This window comes from Triturus cristatus, chromosome 4_2, assembly GCF_964204655.1.
Source record: "Triturus cristatus chromosome 4_2, aTriCri1.1, whole genome shotgun sequence".
NCBI lineage: Eukaryota > Metazoa > Chordata > Amphibia > Caudata > Salamandridae > Triturus > Triturus cristatus.
Genome location: NC_140586.1, coordinates 84,586,451 through 84,611,019, shown reverse-complemented (window position 1 = coordinate 84,611,019; position 24,569 = coordinate 84,586,451). Strand labels below are relative to the sequence as shown.

General features: G+C 50.5%; 1 protein-coding gene across 5 annotated transcripts in view; it reads left to right on the top strand.

Moving 5' to 3' along the window:
- Positions 1–24,569, top strand: part of SMARCA4 (SWI/SNF related BAF chromatin remodeling complex subunit ATPase 4) — a 533,682-nt gene that overhangs the window by 183,802 nt on the left and 325,311 nt on the right. For all 5 annotated transcript variants that reach the window (XM_085600653.1, XM_085600652.1, XM_085600651.1 and 2 more), the window contains exons 20-22: positions 1,167–1,280; positions 1,412–1,519; positions 3,720–3,806. In XM_085600653.1, the coding sequence (XP_085456779.1) occupies positions 1,167–1,280; positions 1,412–1,519; positions 3,720–3,806 (309 nt within the window). The remainder of the gene's footprint in view (positions 1–1,166; positions 1,281–1,411; positions 1,520–3,719; positions 3,807–24,569) is intronic.

The window sequence follows — 24,569 nt, the reverse complement described above, 5'->3', positions numbered from 1 at the left end:
GACTAGTATTTTTGCGACCTTTGTGGAAGTGTGCGAACCAAACTATATACTAATAGGTTGTTCCACAAAATTTCGAATCGTAGTGCGTCGCATTCTGACTTACTTCATCAGTATTCATGGGATAGGTCCCAAATTGCAACTCACTACAATTGGTAGCCTGCTTCAGCAGATCACCATGTCTGTGATCGCTTTTTACTTGCAGCCCACTTTCCGTAATGGAAGTAGGACTGTGTTTAAAAAAAAATAAAAAAATATATATATATATTTCTTTTTTGGGCTGAGAGGAAACAGTAGTTCCCTGAACCACTGCCTCCTCCCAAACAAACTTTTTTTTTTTTTTAAACATTCGCAAAGGAGAAGAGGGCCTATGGTGACTTATTTTTTGCGAATGGGTTACCCACTCCATCTTGAGGATTGATACCTTTTCAATGGTTTATGACCGCTGTTTGGGATATAAACAATTGATGCATAAGCAAGAAAGTAATCGCTGTTTCAAAGTGGCACCTACAACAGGACCCTTCCGAATAGCGATCCGTATTCATTTCTAAACCCATTTTAGCAGTCTAAAATGTTACAAAATTCTGTAAAGGGTTAAGTACATTGCAAAAAAGAATTTTTGGCCTCTAAACCTCAAATCGGAGCATTTAAAACCATAAAAATCTTTTGCACCAGGAGTCTCTGCCAGGAGAACATTGGCATACATTAGACTTTTGCTGCACACGAAAAACCTGTCTTAGCAAGTAATGCAAGGCATGGGTATGGCAGGACAGAGAATCCTAATACAATCAGTTGCCCGCTGATAATTAAACATTCTCAGGACAATCAGCCTAGGACCCCATGAGCACTTTATTCTTATTACATTCTCTGACCACTATCAAACATTCAGGACAACTCTTAAAGACATTGGTCTCCAGGCACATCCTGCTTGCTGACAATTGAACTCAACCTACTCCAGTATGCAGCGAATGTCTCTGCATCCTGGAGTATATGCCGCTTTACATGCACTCAAACAACGTAACACTGATAGTCCAGCACATCTTCTCTTATGGATTTATCTTTTTCATTCATTGGAGAGTTTTTTCTCCCATGTTTTCCATGTTTGTATTGTTTCTTCTTCCTTGTTTGTGAACATACCCCCACTGCTCTTGTCACTCCTTTTCAAACAGGTGGATCTAAATGAAGAAGAAACCATCTTGATTATTCGGCGCTTGCACAAAGTGCTGCGTCCCTTCCTTCTGAGACGGTTAAAGAAGGAGGTAGAAGCACAGTTGCCAGAGAAGGTAAGAAATGGTTACTTTTTTAATCCCATGAGAGTCCTTTGGAACTGTAGTTGAACCATATTCTTGTGTGGTGCAATTGACGAGCAATAGTTGTTCAGTAAGTATGGATATTGTTTGCCTTCTCTATGCAGGTGGAGTACGTCATCAAATGTGACATGTCAGCCTTGCAGAGAGTACTCTATCGACATATGCAGGCCAAGGGAGTGCTGCTAACCGATGGCTCCGAGAAGGACAAAAAGGTTTGTCAGTTCTGTTTACATGGCAATTGGTATCCTCTTCCATGCCCGGGGAGTACTAGGACCTCTATTGAAAGGTTGAATAAAAACAAAATAGGTGTTCAGGAAACTCCTAAGCCCGTGCAAGATAGGACATCAGAGTGATGCGGAGTGCAAGGAGGGGGGTGGGGGGTCAGAGGAATTTGGAAGACTCCAGGGGGCCTACTTTCAATTTTGCCTTTTGTGTAAAAGAAGAGGCTTTTTCCAACTGATTTAAGCTGCCAGACATTGGCATAGTAAACCCCTGAAGAATAGTAGAGACTTCATGTGGATTGATGGGACTTGAGAGGATTGCTGTTACTTTGCTGACTGGTGACACCGGAGACCGTTGGTGACACTGATGATCAAGAACAGAAGACTTCAAAGGACAGTAAAGGGCTTTTCCAGCTGATGGTAGAGGTATTTTGGAGAGCTGTAGGGAATATTGCTGGGGCAGGGAGACCCCAAGGTACCACTTACTTATCCACATCAAATGAAGGCAGGAGATATATCACAGGACAAAGCACTTTAGTGATATACTAATCCTAACTTTGGGACAGTTGTATACTGAAAGCAAGCTGGGCTTTGCAAGGCTTGGTGATTCAGGCAACTGAAGATAAACCCTAGAGGGCTCTTCAGATTTGAGGGGAAGTAAAGCCTTACAGGTCTGGCAGTCACACTGCCAGGGAAGAAAACCAGAGAGCGCAGGAATGTCTGCTGACTGATGCAGGACACTGCTCTCCTTCCCTCCCCCTGCAATAAGTTCTGTTGACTAAAGATGGTTGCTATTCCAGTCAACTCGTGAGTCTGGAGGAGCCTCAGAGTACTGCCAAGTGATCGCAAGAAAGACACCAGGGGATTCTGCCGAATGCGTCTAGAAACATCCCGAGCACTCTGCTGACTGAAGATGGTAAAGACCTCTGTGTCTGAACTGGGGTGGCAAAGTGTGCTAAAGAATGATGATTGATTCAACCCAGATCTGTGACTGGGGGTGAGTGTTTGAAAAGTTTCAGCACTCCGTCCATCATCTCCTTGTGTTTGCTTTGTTCGCCCTAAGTTGGCTGGGTATGCCCAGACGTGGGTCCCTTGCTCACTTTGCCACTGGATTCAAGCTAGCCTGGCTGAAGAGGGCTGTTAGCCCGAAACCGGTCCCAGGCTGCTTGTTTCCGGTCCAGGGAAGACATGGCTTGGTAGTTCGGGCTGGACTGTTCCCATGAGGCACAGGATCAGGACTGATTTGCATATAGCTGTGTCTGAACTGGGGTGGCAAAGTGAGCTTAAGAATTATGATGGATTCAACCCAAATCTGTGACTGGGGTTGAGTGTTTGAAAAGTTTCAGCACTCCGTCCATCATCTCCTTGTGTTTGCTTTGAAGATGGTAAAGACCTCATCATGTTCTTTTGAGGGCGCAAAAGGTCCCAGATGGCACCCAACTGAGTCTCTGCTGATCTATGTCAAGAGAGACCCCATGTGACTACTGAACTAGGTTGGGGAGAACCCAGTGGACCTAGTGAAGGAATGATGCCCAGGTTTCTGTGCTGAATTGGGCCTCACAGGGCTTCTTTGACTGAGGGTAGAAACACCCTGTGACACACCCACCCAGTCTGCACTAGTATCCCGCTTGCAGCCTATTGAGAGCTGAGTAAGCCTAATATTAAGTTCACCATTGTTCCTATTTTTTCACAACTCTATTGATTACCACTGCTCTCTTTTTTACCCCATTTGGGTGGTTCTGCCATCAATCAAGATATTCTGCCAGTGTTGAGCGCAAGCCCAGTTCCTTGGTGTTCCTAGTGGCACACTTATTCTGGAGACCTTCTTATTTTAGGAGAGAAGTGTAGGTAGTGGTGGGAAATCTGGCCACAACCGATAAAAACAACATCCTGTTCCGTTCAGAGATCAAAACGATGCTTTCTGCCTGTAAATATATTTGCACGGTAGTGAGTGGGGATTACATCAGCTGGTTTACTGAAGTACATGTGCATATTGTAGCCCATTGGATTTTGGACAAGTTTTTATTTAATTATTCGGTTTTGCACTGTAAATTAATGTTGCTGAGTTGTTCTTGATGCTTTCTAGTTGAGGGTAGAAGTACCTCTCATCTGCCCTAGGTGTCCCAGTCTTTATAGTAACAAACTTCCCAAGCTCAGCCATAATTTTGGCCTTATTGTATGTTTCCAATAGGGCAAAGGAGGCACGAAGACCTTGATGAACACTATCATGCAGCTGCGAAAGATTTGCAATCACCCCTATATGTTCCAGCACATAGAGGTATGTAATGCTTTCACAACATCCCAGGTAGACATTTTTCAGGTGCTCTTGTAGCGAAACACCATGCAGGATGTTGGAGAGGGAACAGTGATTCATGTTTAGTTGTGGCATGTTCAGTTGCTCGGGCAGTAGTGTTGTGCCTCTTGTGGCAGCATATTCTCCAGAGTGTTTATCATAGCCAGGTTCATAAGCATTAAATATGTTCTTAACGTTGACATAGATTGCATTGGCAGAAGAATTTTAAGCATGCAAAAGTAGGAGGTACGCTTATGTTTTAACAGTTTACGTTTCTTTATTAAATATTCTTCATCTTGGATGACTCCTTCCAAACAGTGAATTATTGGCTTTTTAATGCTGATATTATACAGAAATTACTAAGAACTCCTCATCGCTTGACAAAAAAATACAATTGGGGTACATATGTGAAGGGAGCAACCTTGTTACAGTACATCATTCACCACAGAACCACATCAGAAATAATGTCCACAAGAGGAAAAGGGTCAAACAAGATAAGCAATACACACAGGGAGAAGGGAGACCCAGTTATTTGTGACCGTGTCTATCATGCCTGTATCCTAGACAATATACACCTGTGGCATGCTTCATCATGGGACCCAGACATTGAACATGCATGTTTTTTTTTTACTATTTAATTGCACAGAAAATGAACAATCGCAAAAAGCAGGGCAAAAACAAGGTCATGAGGAAAGCTTTCTGACCATTTATGAGCTATATAAAAGCTGAAATATGTCGACCTATCGGATGCCTGGGAACATTAATTCTTAAAAGCATCACACTAATCTAATTTAGCCTAGCCCTAGACCCCAGAATAATACATTTGTTGCAAAGGATTTAAAGGCTGTTTTAACACATTCACTCAACCCTGCCTTTACTCACTGCTACCACTCGAAGAGCATCACTTATGAACGTGTCGAGCCCACGCATTCACGTTCTGTGTCAGAGTCCTTTGATGCAGCATGGGTGTGTGTGTGTGTGTGTGTGTGTGTGTGTGTGTTTTCATTTTATCACACCATCTCAGAGAAAGTTTACTGTCTGAGAAATTGTGAAAGAAGGTACTGATTTACCTGGGTGCATTATGCTCTCTCTTCTCGGATACAGGACAGAGACGGTCACAAATATCTGATAGAGACTACTAGCCGCAGATTCCTTCACGTAGAATTATCCCCAAGCGTGAGACTGGATCCGGAAACTCTTTGCCACAGCATCCCTGCGCGCCGGGGGCGGGGCGACATCACGCGACTCCGCCCAGGCGTCGTCTGCGTACGTGACATCAGCGAGGTCACATAAGACCCGCCCTGGTGCGCCTACGTTAGTTTTTTCCTTTTCCGCGTGCAACGCGGATCTGATCCTTGCTACGGGCCTGTTAGGGCCCTTTTTCTTCCATTTCCTTTTGGAACGGAACAGTGTGCGAATGCCTTCGGGCTTTAAGACTTGCACGTCTTGAGGGCATCTTATGTCGGCGACGGACCCTCACCTCATTTGTATGTGGTGTTTGGGGGAGGATCACGGCACCACAGATTGTACGGCGTGCCAACAGTTGAAGCCGAAGTCGCGGCAGGAGCGCCGGATAAAACTTCTCTCGGCGCGTCTCTCCAGGTCGACGTCCTCCCCTTGGTCTGCTTCGGTTGACGGCTTCGGACGCGGCTGTGGTCGCCGTCCTCGCCTTTCTCCGATGTCACGTGAGCGTCGCTCCCCGGTGGGTAAGTGTCGCAGTTTTTCCCCGGGGGCTGGTTTCCGGCCTACTGGGGCGAGCACTCTCCACGGGTGATGCGGCCCAGTGTGTCGTCCTATCCACCGTTTCCCGGTGTTGGGGCGTCGAGAGTCCAAATGGAGACATACACTGCGACTTTGCAGGCCTCGCTGGCGTCTCCTCCTCCTTCCCATCCTGGGGCGTCGGCGGATCCCTTGCGCCGACTGGTTTGGATCCAGGCTTGGAGGACGTGGTACTGTTGGGATGCGGCTCCTCTGGGGCACCTCCTTCAGGCCACGGCGTATCTGCCTCGCCGCAAACTCCCGCAGGGGTCTCTGTGGTGTTCGGGAGGTCGCCGGGGCTCGGGTCGCATCCCGAGCCCCTCTCGGTCCTTTGACAAGGTTGTCCTGTCTAAGGCCGAGGTGGCGCCGGCAACAGCTGGACCGTGCGGAGCCACTGGGGTCAGTGGACCCTCCCCATGCCGCTCCGGGTCGAGGCCAGACCCCTCGACCCTCACCGGGCCTGTCTCGTCCCTCCCCACAGGTGGCTGCCTCGTCGGAGGGCGAGTCGGAGGTTGAATCGTCCCTGGCACCGCCACATGGGTTGCCGAGCGATCTTTGCCTCATTCTGGGCCGCAGCTGGCGGAGGGCTTCGTGCCACTCCCCAGGCCTGTCTCGTTCCCTCACGCAAGTGGCTGCCTCGGAGGGGGTCGGGTCGGCGTCAGTCTGGCGCCGCCCCGGGGCCAGTGCGGCTTGAGCTCTACTCCGGTCTCCGCTCCGGTCCCCGGTGCGGGGTGACTTGGAGGTACCTTGTCCGGTGACGCCGGCTGGTGCCGACGTCCTACCTCAAGCAGCGGATTCTATGGCTCCGCGCAGGGGTCGTACCGCGGATTTGTCTTCGGACGCTCCTTCTTTTGCCGGAGGCAGGCTGCATATTGGTGTCGTCCTCCCCGGAGACCGGTCGCCGTGTGGTGTCTTTTTTTACCGGCGTCAAAGGGCGGCTCCCCGCCCATCCTGGGGCAGAGGTGTTCATCGAAAGAGCGGCAGGTCCCTCATTCTTCGGCTCCTTCTGACTTCCAGGTCTGGCCCTTGCCCACCCGCTTGGCCTCGGGGACGGCCGCCTTAGCTTGCAGCCGTCACCTGCGAAGGAGCCGATTTATCCACCGAAGGGCCCTACGGAGGCGGGTGCGGCCTTCGCTCACTCGGTGTCCACGGCTGTGGGCATCCTGCGCATGGGTGACCCGGTGGCTCACTTTCCGGCGGACCATCTATTGGAGGTCCTCCACCAGGGTTCTGGTGGTGGGAGGGAAATCTTACTTCCCTTTGAAGGTTTGTTCCTTTCTTCCCTGACGGGGGCTTGGAGGCGGCCTGCCTCAGGGGACCCAGTGCCTCAGCATCTTCTGCACCGGCACCTCCCAGCGCCACGTGACCCAGCGTGTCTTTCCCTTTACCCCTCACCCGCTAGCCCCCTTTTGCGGACTGCTTTTCCCTCTCTGCCGCCACTGTTGACTCCGCCGTCCCAAGAGGCCCGCTGGCTGGACTCTTGGGGACGCAACATGTTCACCTCGACCAGTGCGGCACTGCGGGCCCTTATCACCTTGTGTGTGCTGGCTAGGGCCTCCTCCTGTTTGTGGGACTCGGCTGAGTCTCTGGGATCTGCAACGTCCCAGGAGTCTGGCCTGGTGGACTTACGGCATCATGCATTGGGTGGCCGGGAGCTTGCGGCGTTTATTCTCTGCTCCGCTCTGGACATCTCAGAGGTGCTGGGCCGGGCCATGGCTTCCTCTGTCGCTCTCCGTCGCCATGCTTGGCTTAGAGACGGAGTATTCCCTGATAATATTCGGGAGCGACTCATCGACCTTCCGTTTGATGGCAGCCTGTTGTTCCATGCCCCGGCCGACACCGCCATCCAAAGGCTTTTGGCAGGGCTCCGTCCTCCTCCGTCCCCTCCTTAGTTGGGTTGATTCTGGGCCTTCTTAAGCTGGCTGTTCTGGCTGTGCAGTCTATTTTCTGTCCGTTTACGTCCTTCCTTGGGACTTTGGCATTGTTGGCTGCTGGATGGCCCTTGTGTTGATTGTGTGTGGTTCTGCAGGAGTTGTTGCGCAGGCTTGGCCCTGAGATTGGGTCTTCTGCTTTGCTTGGGCTGCTTGTCAAGCCTTCAACAGGGGTGTTTTTTTCCCCGTGGCTCTTTTGTTTTTTCCTCTGCTGCGGAAGTTCTTCCACAGAGGTTTCCCTTATCTTGGGACTTAACGTACCCTATGTGGGGTAGTGGTAGCTGTCATTTGGCTTGCGCTAAGCTAGAGGGTTCTGGCCGCCTTCGGGTGCCTGTTCTCCATGGCGTTTAAGTAGGTTGCTTTTGCTTCCTGTGGTCGTGTGCGCGGCCACTCATAGTTGTGGCCCGGGCATCTCCTCCTCTCCCTGCTCATGTCCTGCGGTCTGGGATGATCCTGTGTCTCCCTTACCGGGCGTCGCCTACTCGGCCTTCCTGGGGCCTCTGGCTTCTTGCTTCTGGCTTGACTTCCGGCGCTGTTCTGGCTGGCAGGCTGCTCTCCATCTGGAGTGGGTTTGCCTTCTTTCCCCTAGTTTCCTTGGGCACTCTAGGCTTCTTCTTCTTTTTCTTCCGCTTTCCTGTCTTGGCATTGGGCGGAAGCTGTGTTGCCTTGTGGGGCAGTGGGGTGCTTTGGCCTCTCAGTCCTTGCCCTTGGTTCCTCTGCTGAGTGTGTACGAGCCTCCTCAGCCTTCTTTCCCTCCTACATCCCCTTCGGGTCCTGCTTATGGGGGTTCCCTTGGCCTGGCAGGGCCGAGGTTCTGCGCACAAATAGGAGCTCTAGAGGGAAGAAAAACCAGGACGCCCTCCACTCAACAATCAATCAAAAAACACAAAGACCAGGGGCGAGGTTCTATCTGGTCCACAGATCTGGTCCCCTGTGGGGCCCTCTGTTCTGCATTGGCTGGTGGGGTCCTTTCGCAGACCCTCCTTCCCAGGGGGTATTGCTAGGGTATCTATTCTACGTGAAGGAATCTGCGGCTAGTAGTCTCTATCAGATGTACGAGTTACTTACCTTCGCTAACGATGTGTTCGAGGCATGTGGGCTGCTGAATTCATATCTGTGCACAGATCGCCGCCTAACGATGTATCTGGTAGAGATGATTCTAGCTGCAGATTCCTTCACGCCCTGCCCTTCCTCCCCTATTCTGCGAGGACCTTTGGGTGGGTCTTCGGTACTTGCCTCCCAGTGCGGGGCTGTGTCTCCTGTGAGTGCCTTCCTTGTTCTTGACGGGTGGCTCCGTCTGGGGGCGGTTCATTCCTCCTTGGTCCTTTGGAGTATGGGGTTTCGGTGCTCCGGTACCCTACTGCTCTGGCTTCTCCAGGTTTGGGGGGTATTGCCTTCTATCCCTGTCCTCCCTCCCCTCCCTCCCTTCCTTCCATTGCTATCCTCTGCTTCGGGGTCATCTGGCCTTGTCTTGCCCTTGTACCTCGTGGGTGGTTGCCCTCTAGGTTGGGGTGGCTTGGAGGTTTGTTGTCCCTGTCTGTCTTGGGACTGGTCCCATTCCTTGCTCAGGATGGGGGTGGATGGTGTTCCCACGTGTGCAATGACTTTTACGCATGTTCTTGCCTCCGGGTCACAGGGATGGGAGGTTGTCTATGTGCTGGCAGGGTGACTGCGCAGGTATCTGCTTGTTCCTGTTCTTCTTTCTTCTTTCCCTGCCCTTGGGTTCTGCAGTGTTGGCACTACTCTGGTGGTGTTGTTAGTCACCGTTCCTTTCCAATTTTTCTGCTCTTTGCACACTGTTCCCATGCTTCCACAGTTTTTTATCTGGTGGTTCCGCGTTGTGGTGCGAAAAAGTTCTCGGAAGAAAACTGACATAGGCGTGCCGGGGCGGGTCTTATGTGACCTCGCTGACGTCACGTACGCGGACGACGCCTGGGTGGAGTCGCATGATGTCGCCCCGCCCCCAGCGCTCAGGGATGCTGTGGCAAAGAGATTCCGGATCCAGTCTCACGCCTGGGGATAATTCTACGTGAAGGAATCTGCGGCTAGAATCGGAAGCTGAGGGCATACCCTTACAAGGTACTTCTCACTCCTCTTCATTGTATAAATAATAAAACAAGATAAGGTAAAAATAAAAATAAGTTGAAGAAAAAGAGTACACTTGATGCATATATTTTATTGCATCATTTTTTGAATTCTTTGAATAAATCTCATTGATTGTTAAATCAAATATTTTTTTTGTCATATTTTGAGAGCAAGTACATTTCGGCAACTAATCTTCACTTTTCTACAAATTGACGTTTAAGCTGCCATAAATACCTAACATAACCACAGATTTCTATGCATAGGCAATCTGGTTCGACAGGTCCAGGGACAGGGAATTCAGAATAGCTTGAAAGGAAGGCACCATCAATGATTGTTGACCTGCGATTGCTTTTACCCGATTTACCCTATTACATATTTCTAATGGGAAGTCCAAATGATTACTCAGTGATCAGATCCCTTTTTTTAGGTATTGTCTGCAGAAAGCTTTGTGCTGTCTCTTGAACACCTGTTGTCGACAACATAATACTTACAGTGGACTTTGGGTCAGCCCGTTGCTTACTATTTGATGATAGGGACGTATAGAATTCTCCACAGGTGCCAGACTGGATCTAAAAATGTTTTCAACAGTACTCCTGCGCATCAGTAGAGAACGCCATGCGACACCGTCTGCGTATGCGACGTGACTGGAGTTTATATAGGTCCCTCCTCGACTCGCTGAAGTCGGTTTCTTCATTTCTGCGCTTAAAATGTTGATCCATAGAAGCGGTTACCTCAGGCCGTTTTTGGCCTACTTTGACTTTTTTATAGTTGAAACAGTGTGCTTTTTCTGTTCAAAACCGTGGGTTTTGTAGAAGGCAAATGTTGTCCATGGACCCCCACTCCATTTGTATATGGTGCTTGGAAGAGTACCATGACTTCGAGGAGTGCGACTCTTGTCATCTTCGAAGGCGCTGTGCAAACGTCGGGTGAAGCTCCTGTCGGTGCAAATCTTTTACATTTGCTGTACAGCCTGTTGGTAAGTCACTAAGCAGGTGGTCGAAGTCGTAGCATCCCCAGACTCAACCGCGTAGAGATTACAACTTTCACACCTCTTTCCGCTTGTCGGTTGAGGACTCCGTGCAAGAGTTTGCCCTTCGCCTCCCTGTCTTCCCTAGAGCTGGACGAGAATTGGCCCAGGTGCAAGCATATGTGAGAAAGTGCCATCTTTCTTACCTGGTAACCTGGTATGCCCCCACTTTTTGCTGAATTGCTGAATGTACTTTGAATGAGTGTGCCCTGGACTCCTGCCAATCAGGTGCCCAGGGCCTATGTTCCTTCCCTAAAACAAACCAAACCCAAATTGGCAAACCTTGGCCACATGTCAGCCCCTGGTAAATGGTACCCTAAGTACCCAGGGCTTTGTGACCCAGGAAGGCCTCTAAGAGCTGCAGCACTCATTGTGCCACTCTTAAAGGCCCTGTACCCTTACACACACACACTGCCTTTGCAGGCTGAGTGTTTGGGTGCAAGACAAAAACAAAGTCGACATGGCCCACATCCCTGTGTGCCATGCCCATCACTTACACTGCCATGGCATACATCAGTCACCCCTCTAGCTGGGTGCCTTATGCCAATGGTGTGGGCACAGGAGCAAGAGCCCTGTGCCCCTACAGTGCCCAGGTCCATCCCTGAGCCCTGTAAGTGCAGTGCTGCCATTTAAAGAGTACATGGTGCTGGGAGCTCGTCAAACACGAGCTCCACAGCACCATAATGGCGACACTAAAGACTGGGAAGTTTGGTATCAAACTTCTCAGCACATTAAACCCACACTGATGCCAGTGTGGGATTTATTGTACCAAGCACCCCAGAGGGCATCTTAGAGGTGCCCCCTCGAACCTAACCTACAAATCCACGTCTGCTCTGAGGCTGCCTAGGCTGCCCCCCAGCAGACATGTTGCTGGACCCCTGGGTAGGAGAGCCCCTGCTCTCCTGGTCCTGCAACAATGCACATCCTGGGCGAGGTGCTAAATCTCCTCCCCCAGGATGGGCAGGGGGAAGCTTCAAAGGCATGCCGCCTCTGTGAGTTTCCTCAGGCCCCTGCAACCCCCCACTCTGGCGGGAAGCTTTGGCCGGAAACCCCAAATAAGGACAGGGGAAGTGCCAGCCTGTCAACCCCACCCCTCAGGTGGGGGAGGTGAGGTGAAGCACATCTCCGGGCTCTCACCATCTTGAAGATGGGGAGCCCTACCCTATCAGGACTAGGCTACTGCCCCCCTCCCACAGGAGAGAGGCAGGATAGGGGGTGTACCCACCCCACGACGGGGACCCATTGGTCCCTGCCCTTCACCGACCTGTAACGCCCCTAAATCTAGTATTTAGGGGCACCCTGAACCTTCCTTCCCCAGATTCCAGATTCGAAACTACAAGAAGAGCAAGAAGAACAAAGACCTGCCCTGCAGCTGCTAAAAATAGGAAGACACCAACTGCTTAGGCCCCAGCCCTACCGGCCTGTCGAACCTCGAACCTGCACCAGCCAGGCCAGGGACCAATGGGTCCCTGTCCTGGGGTGGGTCACCCCCTATCCTGCCTCTCTCCTGTGGGAGGGGGGCAGTAGCCTAATCCTGATAGGGTAGGGCCTCCCATCTTCAAGATGGCGAGAGCCCGGAGATGTGTTTCACCTCGCCTCCCCCACCTGAGGGGTGGGGTGGGCAGGCTGGCACATCCCCTGTCCTTGTATGGGGTTTCCGGCCAAGCTTCCCGCCAGAGTGGGGGGTTGCAGTGGCCTGGGGAAACTCCAAATGGCGGTATGCCTTTGAAGCTTCCCTTTGCTCATCCTGGGGGAGGAGATTTCTCACCTCACCCAGGATGTGCATTGTTGTAGGCCCGGGAGAGCAGGGGCTCTTCCACCCAGGGGTCCAGCAACGTGTCTGCTGTGTGGCAGCCTGGGCAGCCTCAGAGCAGACGTGGATTGTAGGTTAGCTGTGAGGGGGCATCTCTAAGATGCCCTCTGGGGTGCTTAGTACATTAAATCCCACACTGGCATCAGTGTGGGTTTAATGTGCTGAGAAGTTTGATACCAAACTTCCCAGTCTTCAATGTTGCCATTATGGTGCTGTGGAGCTCGTGTTTGACGAGCTCTCAGCACCATGTACTCTTAAATGGCAGCACTGCACTTACAGTGCCCAGGAATGGACCCGGGTACTGTAGGGGCACAGGGCTCCTGCTCCTGTGCCCACACCATAGGCGTAAGGCACCCAGCCAGAGGGGTGACTGACATATGCCTTGGCAGTGTAGGTGATAGGCATGGCACACAGAGATGTGTGCCATGTCGACTCTTTGTTTTGTCCTGCACCCAGACACTCAGCCTGCAAGGCAGTGTGTGTGTGTAAGGGTACAAGGCCTCTGAGGGTGGCACAATGAGTGCTGCAGCCCTTAGAGGCCTTCCCTGGCCACAAGGCCCTGGGTACCTAGGATACCATTTACCAGGGGCTGACATGTGGCTAGGGTTTGCCAATTTGGAGTTTGTGTGGTTTAAGGAAGGAACATAGGCCCTGGGCACCTGATTGGCAGGAACCCAGGGTACACTCAATCAAAGTACATTCAGCAATTTAGCAAAAAGTGGGGGCATACCATGCAAGAAAGATGGCACTTTCTCACAGTCCGTACCAGCTGACTTTATTATTACTTTCACAGCAAGAAAAAGAGCAAATGTACGAACAGTGGGTCCACCTCCAGACAAGGAAAGCAAGATTTTGCAGCGTGAATCTTTCTGGATTCACTATGCTGTGCATTATTCCGCGATCTTGTGGTTGGGTCCGGATTCGTAGTCTTTTCTTTGTGTTTTTTTTTTTTTTTTTGTAGCCCAGGTGGGCGTCGACGACCACCATTTGGTGCACCTCCCGTGACGTCGTCGTGCTTCCTGCGGAAGTCCCACCTTTGGGGCGCCATCTTCAGATTCTTTTTTCCGCCGTTGGGTCTGGATCGTCATCGGGAAGCTCCAGAATTACACTCGAAGGAAGAAGAAAGAAAAGCGAGTTTCGTCGATAAATACTAGAGGATATCACAGGAAAGGAAGAGATTTCATCAGGAGCGCGAAGAAAGGAGGTTCAGCGCCCTTTTTCTTCGACGACCTTGGAGAATGCGCACTCAGAGGCACTGAGCGCAATGGACAAGACGCCATTCAAGTTCTGCCCAAACTGCCACCACAAGTTCGCGCAGAAGGACCAGCATCCGGTCTGCAACCTCTGCTTACCGGTCGAACACCAGAGTAAGGACTGCAACGCCTGCTCAGCCTTCGCGCCGAAGACGCTCAGGGTGAGAGATCGGCAGAGAAGAGCCAACGCCAGCATGGATGGCAAGGGTAAGGCCCCGTCGCTCTACGATCTGGGCCTCTCCACGGACGACGAGGACAACGTCGCCGAGACAGCCGAAAACTTCACGGTCGTAGAGACCGACAAGAAAAAAGAAGACGAGGTAAGAGAATCGTCGAGCGCAAAACAGAAAGTACCTCGAAAACACGAGGGTGACTCGAGAAAATCAGAGTCTTAAGTCCACGAAGGGAGCCCCGGCGCCGAAAACTTCGACGACCAAAGGGGGAACCATGGACAAGAGGCCGAGCGGATCCTTAGAAAAGGACTCCCTGGTGCCGAAAGACGCCGAAAAGCAAGGGTCGTCGAAGACAACCCAGGAAACGGGCCGATCGACGCTGAAAGAACGGTCGACGTCGACGCAAGTTTCATCGAAAAGACCCGCGGTCGACGCCGAAAGCATCTCCGAAATGGAGAAATAGAGGCGGCTCGAGGCCGAAATGGAGAACATCCTTCAAAGGAAGAAGGAGTTCGACGCCAAGATGAAGGAATTCAAGATTCCAACGGTTTCATCGGCGGACGTCGTCGAGGTCGAGGACGAATTCGACACCGAAGGACTAACAAGGGATCTCGAAGAGGAAGAAGAGCCCTATTATGATGGTGAAGCCGAGGAAGAAGACCAACAGTCGTTCTACGACTCGGCGCCATCTACCAGCCACGACGTCGAATGGCAGGATCTCGACACCGAAAACCCGGAGGAGCCCGTGGACACGTACCTTTCGAGGCCTTCGCCACCCGACGACATCGGGGTGTACAATATGGTGGTCAGGAGCGCAGCAACAGCCTTCGGCGTCAAACTCGACGAGGAGAAGCCGAAAGCCGATTTTCTCCTCGAGACCCTGCTCCCCATCCAGACAAGGAGCCAGTTCCTCCCCATGCTACAAAGTGTGATGAATCAGGGGAGAGAAGCCTTCAAGGAACCAGCGACCTGCCGGTCGATCACGCCCAGGACAGAGAAGAAATATAGGCACTCCTCCCTGGACCCCCCTTACATCAAGGGTAGCGTGACCGCCGACTCCATTATAGCTTCCACGGCCAGGAGAAGGGCCAACGTACCAGCAACTTCGGGCCCACCACCTGATAAGGAGAGCAGGAGGATAGACCTCACAGGAAGAAAGGTCGAGAGGAACACCGCAATGCACTGGCGCATGGCGAATTCCAATGCACTCCTCAATAGACACCAGTACCAGCACTGGGACGAGATGGGGGAGCTAGTAAAGCACCTCCCCGAAGAATACCGCTAGAGAGCCTCACACCTGATAGACGAAGGCAAGAACATCACCAACTCGTGTATAAAGACTGCGTTGGACGGGGCAGAGACTTCAGCAAGACTCATGGCCATAGGGGTCACCGAGAGAAGGCATGCATGGGTAAGAATCTCTGGATTCAAACCGGAGGTGCAGAACAACATCCTTGGCACCCCCTTCAACGGAGAGACACTGTTCGGAGCAACAGTGGACGAGAAGCTCACCCAGCTGAAAAAAGAAAACGAAACGGCGAGGTCCATGGGGGCACTACAGCTGAGGGGAATGAGGCGAGGCAATCCCTCGAGGAGACCCTACGGTAGGGGAGGAAGCCAGCAGGGGCCGTCGCACCAGACGTTCCAGCAGGGTCAGCAGGGTGAAAGTCACGGACAAGGTCAGCAGAAGCAAAACTGGCAGTACCAACCTCGGGGCCAGTCCTTTCGCGGGAGAGGGAACGGACGTGGCCAAAGGAGGAGAGGGGGCGAACAGCCCTCATCAAAGTGACTCAGCACGCAAGAGGATGCCTACCCTCGTCATGCCCCCAAGGGTGAGGCGCAAAAAAGTAACATCAGGGGGAAAAGAATATTCAAAAGCCTACGAGCATACAACACCAGTAGGCGGAAGACTGAGGTTCTACCTTCAGGAGTGGCGGCGTATAACCACAGACAAGTGGATACGGAACATCATGCAGTACGGATACTGCGTAGAGTTGGAGAAAAGACCTCCAAACAGGAAACCAAAGGGAAGACAGAGATCGGCCCAAGAACTGGCACTACTCAGAGAAGAAACACGGAAACTTCTAGAAAAGAGAGCCATAGAGGCAGTGCCGTTCAGAGAACGCAACAAAGGGGTCTACTCAAACTACTTTGTGGTCCCGAAAGTAGACGGAAACCTCAGACCCATCCTGGACCTGCGTTACCTAAACAAGTTCATCAGAACGCAGAAGTTCAAAATGACTTCGCTGCAGGAGGTACTGCCCCAAATAAGAGACGGAGACTTCATGGTCACCGTGGACCTCAAGGATGCCTACCTTCACATCCCAATAAACAGAAGACACAAGGGCCTTCTAAGATTCAACATCGAACAGGAACACTACCAGTTCACAACCCTGGCCTTCGGATTAAAATCGGCACCAAGGGTCTTTACAAAATGCCTGTCGGCGGTCGCGGCCCACCTAAGAAGACAGGGAATCCATGTCTACCCCTACTTAGACGACTGGCTGGTCAAGGCAAACTCACGCGAGAAGTGCGAGAGGCACGCAAAACGCGTAACAGACACCCTCACGAATCTGGGGTTCTCGATCCACTGGGGCAAGTCATCGCTGGAACCGGAACAGGTGAAGATTTTCCTGGGGGCGAAAATCAACTCCCTCAACAGTACAGTAGTGCCCAGCGACAGGAGGACAGATGCACTACTGAAGGAGACGCAGCTCTACCAGAAGGGGCGAGCTCTGACAGTGAGGGCTGTGAGCAAGATGATGGGGATGATGGCGTCGTGTATCCAGCTGGTGCCGAATGTACGCCTGCACATGAGACCATTCCAGGAATGGCTACAACAGCAATGGTCACAAGCAAACGGAAGTTGGGAGGATCTAGTGGTTGTTACGCACGCAGTGCAGGAGGAGATAACTTGGTGGAACAGAAACAACATGACAGCAGGGAGAAGCCTGACACCACCAATCCCAACAGTGACCATTACCACGGACGCATCGCAAAAGGGATGGGGAGCGCACATGGACAACCTCAGAGTGAGGGGTCTGTGGGCTCCAGCAGATGCGGTTCGCCATATCATCTACCTCGAGTTGAAAACAATCCTGCTAGCCCTGAAGGCATTCCAGAGGCACCTGTACAACCAGAGGGTGTTGGTTCAAACAGACACCACGGCAATGTTCTACATCAACAAACAAGGGGGGACACAGTCGTTCCCTCTCTCCTCTCTAGCTCAGGAGATTTGGAGATGGGCCATACCTCTCAGGATAGATCTACTGGCAATTCACCTACCGGGGAAGGACAATGTGGAGGCAGACTGGCTAAGCAGGCAGACCTCGGCATCGCACGAGTGGGAGCTCAATGGCCAGGAAACGGAGAAACTCTTCCGGAGATGGGGAACTCCCACAATAGACCTATTTGCAACACGCCACAATGCAAAATGCCAAAGCTTCGCGTCCAGGCAACCAGATCAGCAATCCCAGGGAAATGCCCTATGGATAAGCTGGTCGAGGACATTTGCCTACGCCTTTCCACCGATACCCCTGTTGCACAGAGTGCTCGACAAGTGCAGAACCAGCAACATGACTCTGATCCTAGTGGCTCCGCAGTGGGCGAGGCAGACATGGTTCTCACAAATTCAAGAAATGGCACAAGGCAATCCATACAGGTTCGAAAGGAGGAAGGACCTGCTCTCAATGCAAAACGGAGAGGTCCTGCACCCAGAGCCAGAGACCCTCAACCTGGCGGCATGGCTCCTGAAGACCTAGAGTTCGCACACCTAAGATTGCCTCCGAGCACTATGCGAGTGCTACGGGAGGCAAGGAAACCAACTACACGAAAATGCTACAGCGCAAAATGGAAGAGATTCACTGTGTGGTGCAGGAAAAAGGGCCTGCAAAACAGAATGACAAGAGACTTAACAGTACTGAGGTACCTCACACACCTTCTAAAGAGTAACCTCTGCTCGAGCTCCCTAAGGGTACACCTAGCGGCAATCGTGGCCTACACCAGAGGTGAAAAGGGTAGAAGTTTCTTCACCTCGCAGGTGGTGAAGAGATTCATGGAAGGAGCCAAAAGGATGGCCCCCCCCGAAAAGGTTGCCGCCGCCGGCATGGAATCTGAACGTGGTTCTGACGGAGCTCATGAAGGCACCGTTTGAACCCATTCACAAGGCCACACTGCAGATGTTGACGATGAAAACGGCCTTTCTGGTGGCCATAACCTCACTACGCAGGGTGAGCGAGCTTCAAGCACTAACACTACAGGAACTCTACATTCAGATTCACAAGGACAGAATAGTCCTGAGAACAGACCCACACTTCATGCCCAAGGTGGTGTCGGCGTTCCACATGAATCAGAGTATTCAGATACCAAGTTTCTTCCAAAACCCGACTTCAAACGCAGAAAAGGCCCTGCACACCCTCGACACAAGAAGAGCGGTGATGCACTACATTGAGAGAACCAAGGAACTCAGGAAGTCGAAGCAGCTGTTTGTGTCCTTTGCTACTAGCTTCATGGGTAGGCCAGTGACTAAGGGCACCATCGCTAGGTGGATTGCCCTCACTATTCAATTCTGCCACAAACAGGCTGGACAGGAGCTAGCGGAGGGGCCTCAGGCTCACTCCACAAGGAAGAAAGGGGCCACCGTGGCCTTCCTGGCGAACACGCCCATCCAGGACATATGCCTCGCGGCAACTTGGGCATCTGTGCACACGTTCACGAAACACTACTGCGTGGACATTCAGATGAACAAGGAAGCACAGGTTGGACAGAAGGTGCTTCAATACATTTTCAACGACTAACGCTCATCTACCACCCAGCCGCCACAAAATTAGGAAAACCGCTACAAAGTCTATGCACAGCATAGTGAATCCAGAAAGATTCACGCTGCAAAACGAATAGTTTCTTACCTGTCGGTGTAGTTTTGCAGCTTGAAGATCTTTCTGGATTCACTAGCGAACCCACCCACCTCCGCCAGGAAGATGAGGCTGGAGGAAGAGGGGGTGAAATGGAAAAGATCAGAAGGAATGAAAAATTACAGAAAATGGACAAGAAGAATTAATCAATCGCCTAGGGTTAAAAAAAAAAAGGGGGGACAAAAGAACCCGAAGATGGCGCCCCAAAGGTGGGACTTCCGCAGGAAGCACGACGACGTCACGGGAGGTGCACCAAATGGTGGTCGTCGACGCCCACCTGGGCTACAAAAAAAAAAAAAAAACTAAAGAAAAGACTACGAATCCGGACCCAACCACAAGATCGCGGAATAATGCACAGCATAGTGAATCCAGAAAGATCTTCAAGCTGCAAAACTACACCGACAGGTAAACTATTCGGGATGGACCTTGTAGGGAGGAAAGTAGAAAGAAGTGCAGCAAACCAATGGCGCATAGCTACTTCTAATGCATTGCTAAACAGACATGCTTATCAACATTAGGAGAAGGTAGGAGAGCTGTTAACCTACGTGAACTATTTCAAAGAAGAGCTAGCCACTTGGTGGAAGAGGGTGAAAACATTGCGATCACATGTTTGAAATCAGCCCTAGATGCTGCAGAAATATCAAGCAGACAAATGATGATTGGTATCACAGAAAGGAGGTATACATGGCTAAGAATATCAGCCTTCAAGCCAGAAGTGCAAAGTAATATCATTAACTCACTGTTCAATGGTGAACAACTGTTTGGAAGTGTGGTTGATGACAAACTCAATCAGCGAAAAAAGGACAACGAAACAGCTAGGTCCATGGGCGCTCTACAATTCAGAGGCATGCGTAGAGGCACCCCCTCAAGGAGACCAGCAGGTAGAGGTACACACAAACCTGCTACCTCACATTAAACATACCAGCAAACATACCGAGGAGCAAGCCAGGGACAGCAGCAGGGAAAGCAGCTGAGATGGCAATATCAACAATGAAGGCAATCGTTTTGAAGGTGTCCCGTGGCAGAGGACAGCTACAAAGAGGTGGACAGCAGACCACTACTAAGTGACTGCATTCAAAAGAAGGTACACACAGAAAAACAAACTATACAAAAACAACAACCTGTAAGTTTACAGTTCCTCCAGCATGCCACACCAGTAGGAGGCAGATTAAAATATTTCCTTCAAGGATGGAAGGACATAACGTCAGAAAAATGGATTTTAAACATAATACAGTACAGCTACTGCATAGAGCTAACAAAACAACCTCAAAACAGGAGACCAAAACAAATGATACATTCAAAAGCAGAATTATCTCAGCTATTCAAGGAGGTTCAAGAACTTCAATGGAAACATGCAATAGAGCACATACCACACAAGGATAAGAACGGAGTATATTCTACATACTTCCGAATTCAAACGGTAGACTGAACATTACGCCCAATATTAGACCTGAGGTTTCTAAAAAAATGTATAAAGACACAAAGATTCAAGAGGACTACACTGCAAGAGGTGATACCCCATTTGCAAAAAGGAGATTACGTGGCTGTTGTAGACTTAAAGGATTCCTACTTACACATCCCTATGAACCAAAAACAAAAGAGGCTGTTAAGATTTGTGGTCAACAAGAGACCCTACTAATTCAAAGTACTGGCCTTCGGTCTAAAATCTGCACCAAGAGTGTTCACAGAGTGTGAGAAAGTGGCTCTGTATATACTGTTCCCAAATAGGTACAGTGTGTACAGAGTCCACAGTCCCCAGAGATTTGGCAGAGGTTAAAGTTAGATATAACCTTACTCTCTAAAGTGGTAGCTTGGTCGAACAGTAAGGCAGTATCAGAGGACAGTGGAAAGCATTTGTTGTACACACTCAGTCAGCAAATGGTCTGACACACTCAAGAACTGAACTCTAGGCCAATGGTTTATATAAAAAAATGTTTGTTTTATTTTAGAACCAACAATTGGTATTAAAATATACTTTCTCAGAATGAGATGCTTTAGTTAAATACTTTTGCAATATGCAATTGACTTTTGTGAGTAATAGTTACAGGTTGTTGCAATAGGCAACACAATTTCAAACACAATACATTGAGCTCAAGGGAAGTTTTAAGTTATTTGCAGTAGATTACTTTCAGGATTACTTTTCTAACTCCAGGAATGGATCCTAGATTCAGTCCTGGAACAGTTCTTAGAAACAAGTGATTGAAGTCGACTTAGTTACTGTTGTGATTTTTAGGCAATATTTTGCTATTTTAAAAGTTGACACTTAGAAGAAATTTCATAGAAAAACAGTCAATGATTCCCTATGGGAGAAACTTCAAGTTTCAGGTATAGTGTGTTCTCGTTACTTTTGTAATCCAGTACTGGGCTCCTAGGCTCAGTACTGGGACCTCTAGCTAAAACAGGTAAGTAATTACGTTTTCACATTTCGTACGATTTTTAAAGAATAGTTGAAGTTTGCAAAAATCGACACTTAGAAGAAATTTCACAGAAAAACAGTCAATGATTTCCTATGGAAGAAAATTGGGTTAATGGTAAGTACGGTTGTGAGTACTTTTCAGGGTCAGTGCTGGGCACCAAGATCCAGCACTGGGATCTCTCCTAATAGCAGGTGAGTATTTTTGTTTTCGTTACTCGATTGATTTTAGGTGAATATTTAAAGTTTTAGAAACACCACACTTGGAAGATATTTCAGAAGAAACCAGTCAGTTACCCTATGGAAGAAAATTGGGTTATCGGCTTTTGGGTAATTACTCGACTGGCAGAGTTAAGGTTCTGGGCTCAGACTCAGGGGTCTCCCAGGGTCAGGTAAGTACAGTTGTTACACCCTCAGCGGCAGAGGGGCAGCCAGGTGCAGAGTGAGTTAGGCCCAATGTTATCCTATGGGAGGCATGAGGGCCTTGGTTGGTGGCTGCTGACTAGCAGGCCATGTGGCTGTGGGACCTGGGCTCCTGGTCACTTGCTCAGGGCAAATGGGGAAGTCGGTAGGAGTAGAAGTTACACTGGCAAGGCCACTCGGGCGGCTTGGTGCAGGGTGCCTTTGAGCCTTCAGGCGCTCAATGGATTTCAATGGGAAAGCTCCAAGATGAACAAAGGCTGCAAGCTCGGGGACGAAGATTCTTCAGGTGCCACCACCACTTCGAGAGGTAAGTTGGGTAGATGGAGGATAGGTAGGTACCCAGGAGTTGGGCACAGGGGGCCGCAGGGCGCCGGGTGCAGGGGTGCCGGGTGCAGGGGTGCCTTTTGGTGTCAGGAAATCTTAACCTCTGTTGATCGTGGTTGGGGGGGTACCTGGTTCTGAGGCTGCAGGCGTCAGGAGTGTCGAGGTGAGTCCTTGGGTGCCGGATTTGGGGTCACCAGGGGGGACGTCCTTGGGGTCTTTGTTCACTCCGGCACAGGCCAGGCTTGGCGTGTGCAGGGTTCGCGGTTCCGGGCTGATGCCAGGGGTTAGAAACTTGTTTTGAGCAGAGCCACTGCTCATGGGAGTCCCAGGTGCTCGGAGTCACAAGGTAGCGAGGTCCTCCGGGGTTTGTGAGGTTGCTTGCCACAAGAGGTGCTGTCATACAGCAGGAGCAGGTTCGAGGGTCGACAGGCCGGTAGGGCTTGGGCCAAAGCAGTTCGTGTCTTCCTCTTAGCAGCTGCACGGCAGGTCTTCTTTCTTCTTGCTCTTCTTTGCTTTTTTGGAATCTGGAATCTAAGGAAGGAAGGTTCAGGGTGCCCATAAATACTAGATTTAGGGGCGTTACAGGTAGGTAAAGGGCAGGGACCAATGGGTCCCTGCCCTGGGATGGGTACATCCCCTATCCTGCCACTCTCCTGTGTGTAGCCTAGTCTTAATTGGGCAGGGCTTCCCATCTTCAAGATGCCCAGAGCCCGGAGATGTACTTCACCTCGCCTCCCCCACCTGAGGGGTGGGGTTGGCAGAGGCTGGCACATCCCCTGTCCTTACTTGAGGTTTCCGGCCAGTCTTTCAGTCAGAGTGGGGGTCAGAACCGGTGGGGGCCAGTTGTTGAGTACAGCAAGTGGCCTGGAGAAGCTCACAAAGGCGGCATGCCTTTGAAGCTTCCCCCTGCTCATCCTGGGGGAGGAGACCTAGCACCTCGCCCAGGATGTGCATTGTTGCAGGCCCAGGAAAGTGGGGGGCTCTCCACCTAGGGGTCCAGCAACATGTCTGCTGTGTGGCAGCCTAGGCAGCCTCTCAGACCAGACGTGGATTGTAGGTTAGGTTTCAGGGGGCATCTCTAAGATGCCCTCTGTAGTGCTTTGTACATTAAATCCCACACTGGCATCAGTGCGGATTTAATGTGCTGAGAAGTTTGATACCAAACTTCTCAGTCTTCAGTGTTGACATTATGGTGCTGTGGAGTTCGTGTTTGACGAGCTCTCAGCATCATATACTCTTAAATGGCAGCACTGCACTTACAGTGCCCGGGAATGGACCTGGGTACTGTAGGGGCACAGGGCTCATGCTCCTGTGCCCACGCCACTGGCTTAGGGCACCCAGCTAGAGGGGTGGCTGATGTATGCCAGGGCAGTGTAGGTTGTGGACATGGCACACAGGGATGTGTGCAATGTCGATTCTTTGTTTTGTCTTGTACCCAGACACTCAGCCTGCAAGGGCAGGATGTTTGTGTTAGGGTACAGGGCCTATAAGGGTGGCACAGTAAGTGCTGCAGCCCTTAGAAGCCTTCCCTGGTCACAAGGCCCTGGGCACCTAGGGTACCATTTACCAGGGGCTGACATGTGGCCAGGGTTTGCCAATTTGGGTTTTAGGGAAGGAACATAGGCCCTGGGCACCTGATTGGCAGGAGTCCAGGGCACACTCAGTCAAAGTACATTCAGCAATTCAGCAAAAAGTGGGGGCATACCATGCAAGAAAGATGGCACTTTCTCACACAAAGTGCCTAGCAGCAGTAGCAGCACATCTCAGAAGGCAGGGGATTCATGTGTACCCCTACTTGGGCGACTAGTTAGTAAGAGCAAACCTTTACAGTCTATGCAAACAGCATATACAACAAGTGATAGAGACCCTAGTTTATCTGGGTTTCTCCATACATTGGGTAAAATCATCACCATAGCCAGAACTCATAAAGGTGTTCTAAGGCGCCTAAATAAATACAGTATTAGGAAGAGCATTCCCAAGCGAAAAGAGGAGATCAGCCTTATCGAAGGAGACTCATCTATACCGGAAGGGGCAACATCTGACCGTGAGAACAGTGGGGAAATTACTGGGAATGATGGCCTCATGCATTCATTTAATTCCCAACATTCGACTACACATGAGAACATTTCAAGAAAGGCTCCTGACACAATGGTCACAGGCAACAGGGATTTGGGAGGATCTAGTGGTTGTCATGCAGACAGTTCATCAGGAGATGGCATGGTGGAACAAAACGAACATAGCACAGGGCAGATTTTTCACACCACCAACTCCGACAGTGACCATAACAACAGATGCGTCCCTAATGGGATGGGGAGCACACATGAACAACCTGAAAGTGAGGGGATTGTGGACACAGCAAGAGGCATTGAAACACATCAATATCTTGGAGTTGAAAACCGTATTCTTAGCCTTAAAAGCCTTTAAAAAAACAGCTCTACCGGAAAAAGGTGTTGATACAAAGAGACAACACAACCATAATGTTTTACATAAATAAACAAGGTGGAACTCAGTCTGTAGCACTCATCGCTAGCTCAAGAGATTTGGGGATGGGCAATCCCAAAGAAAATAGACATGATAGCAATACACCTACCAGGAAAGGACAATGTAGAAGCAGACAGACTGAGCAGACAAACGTCAT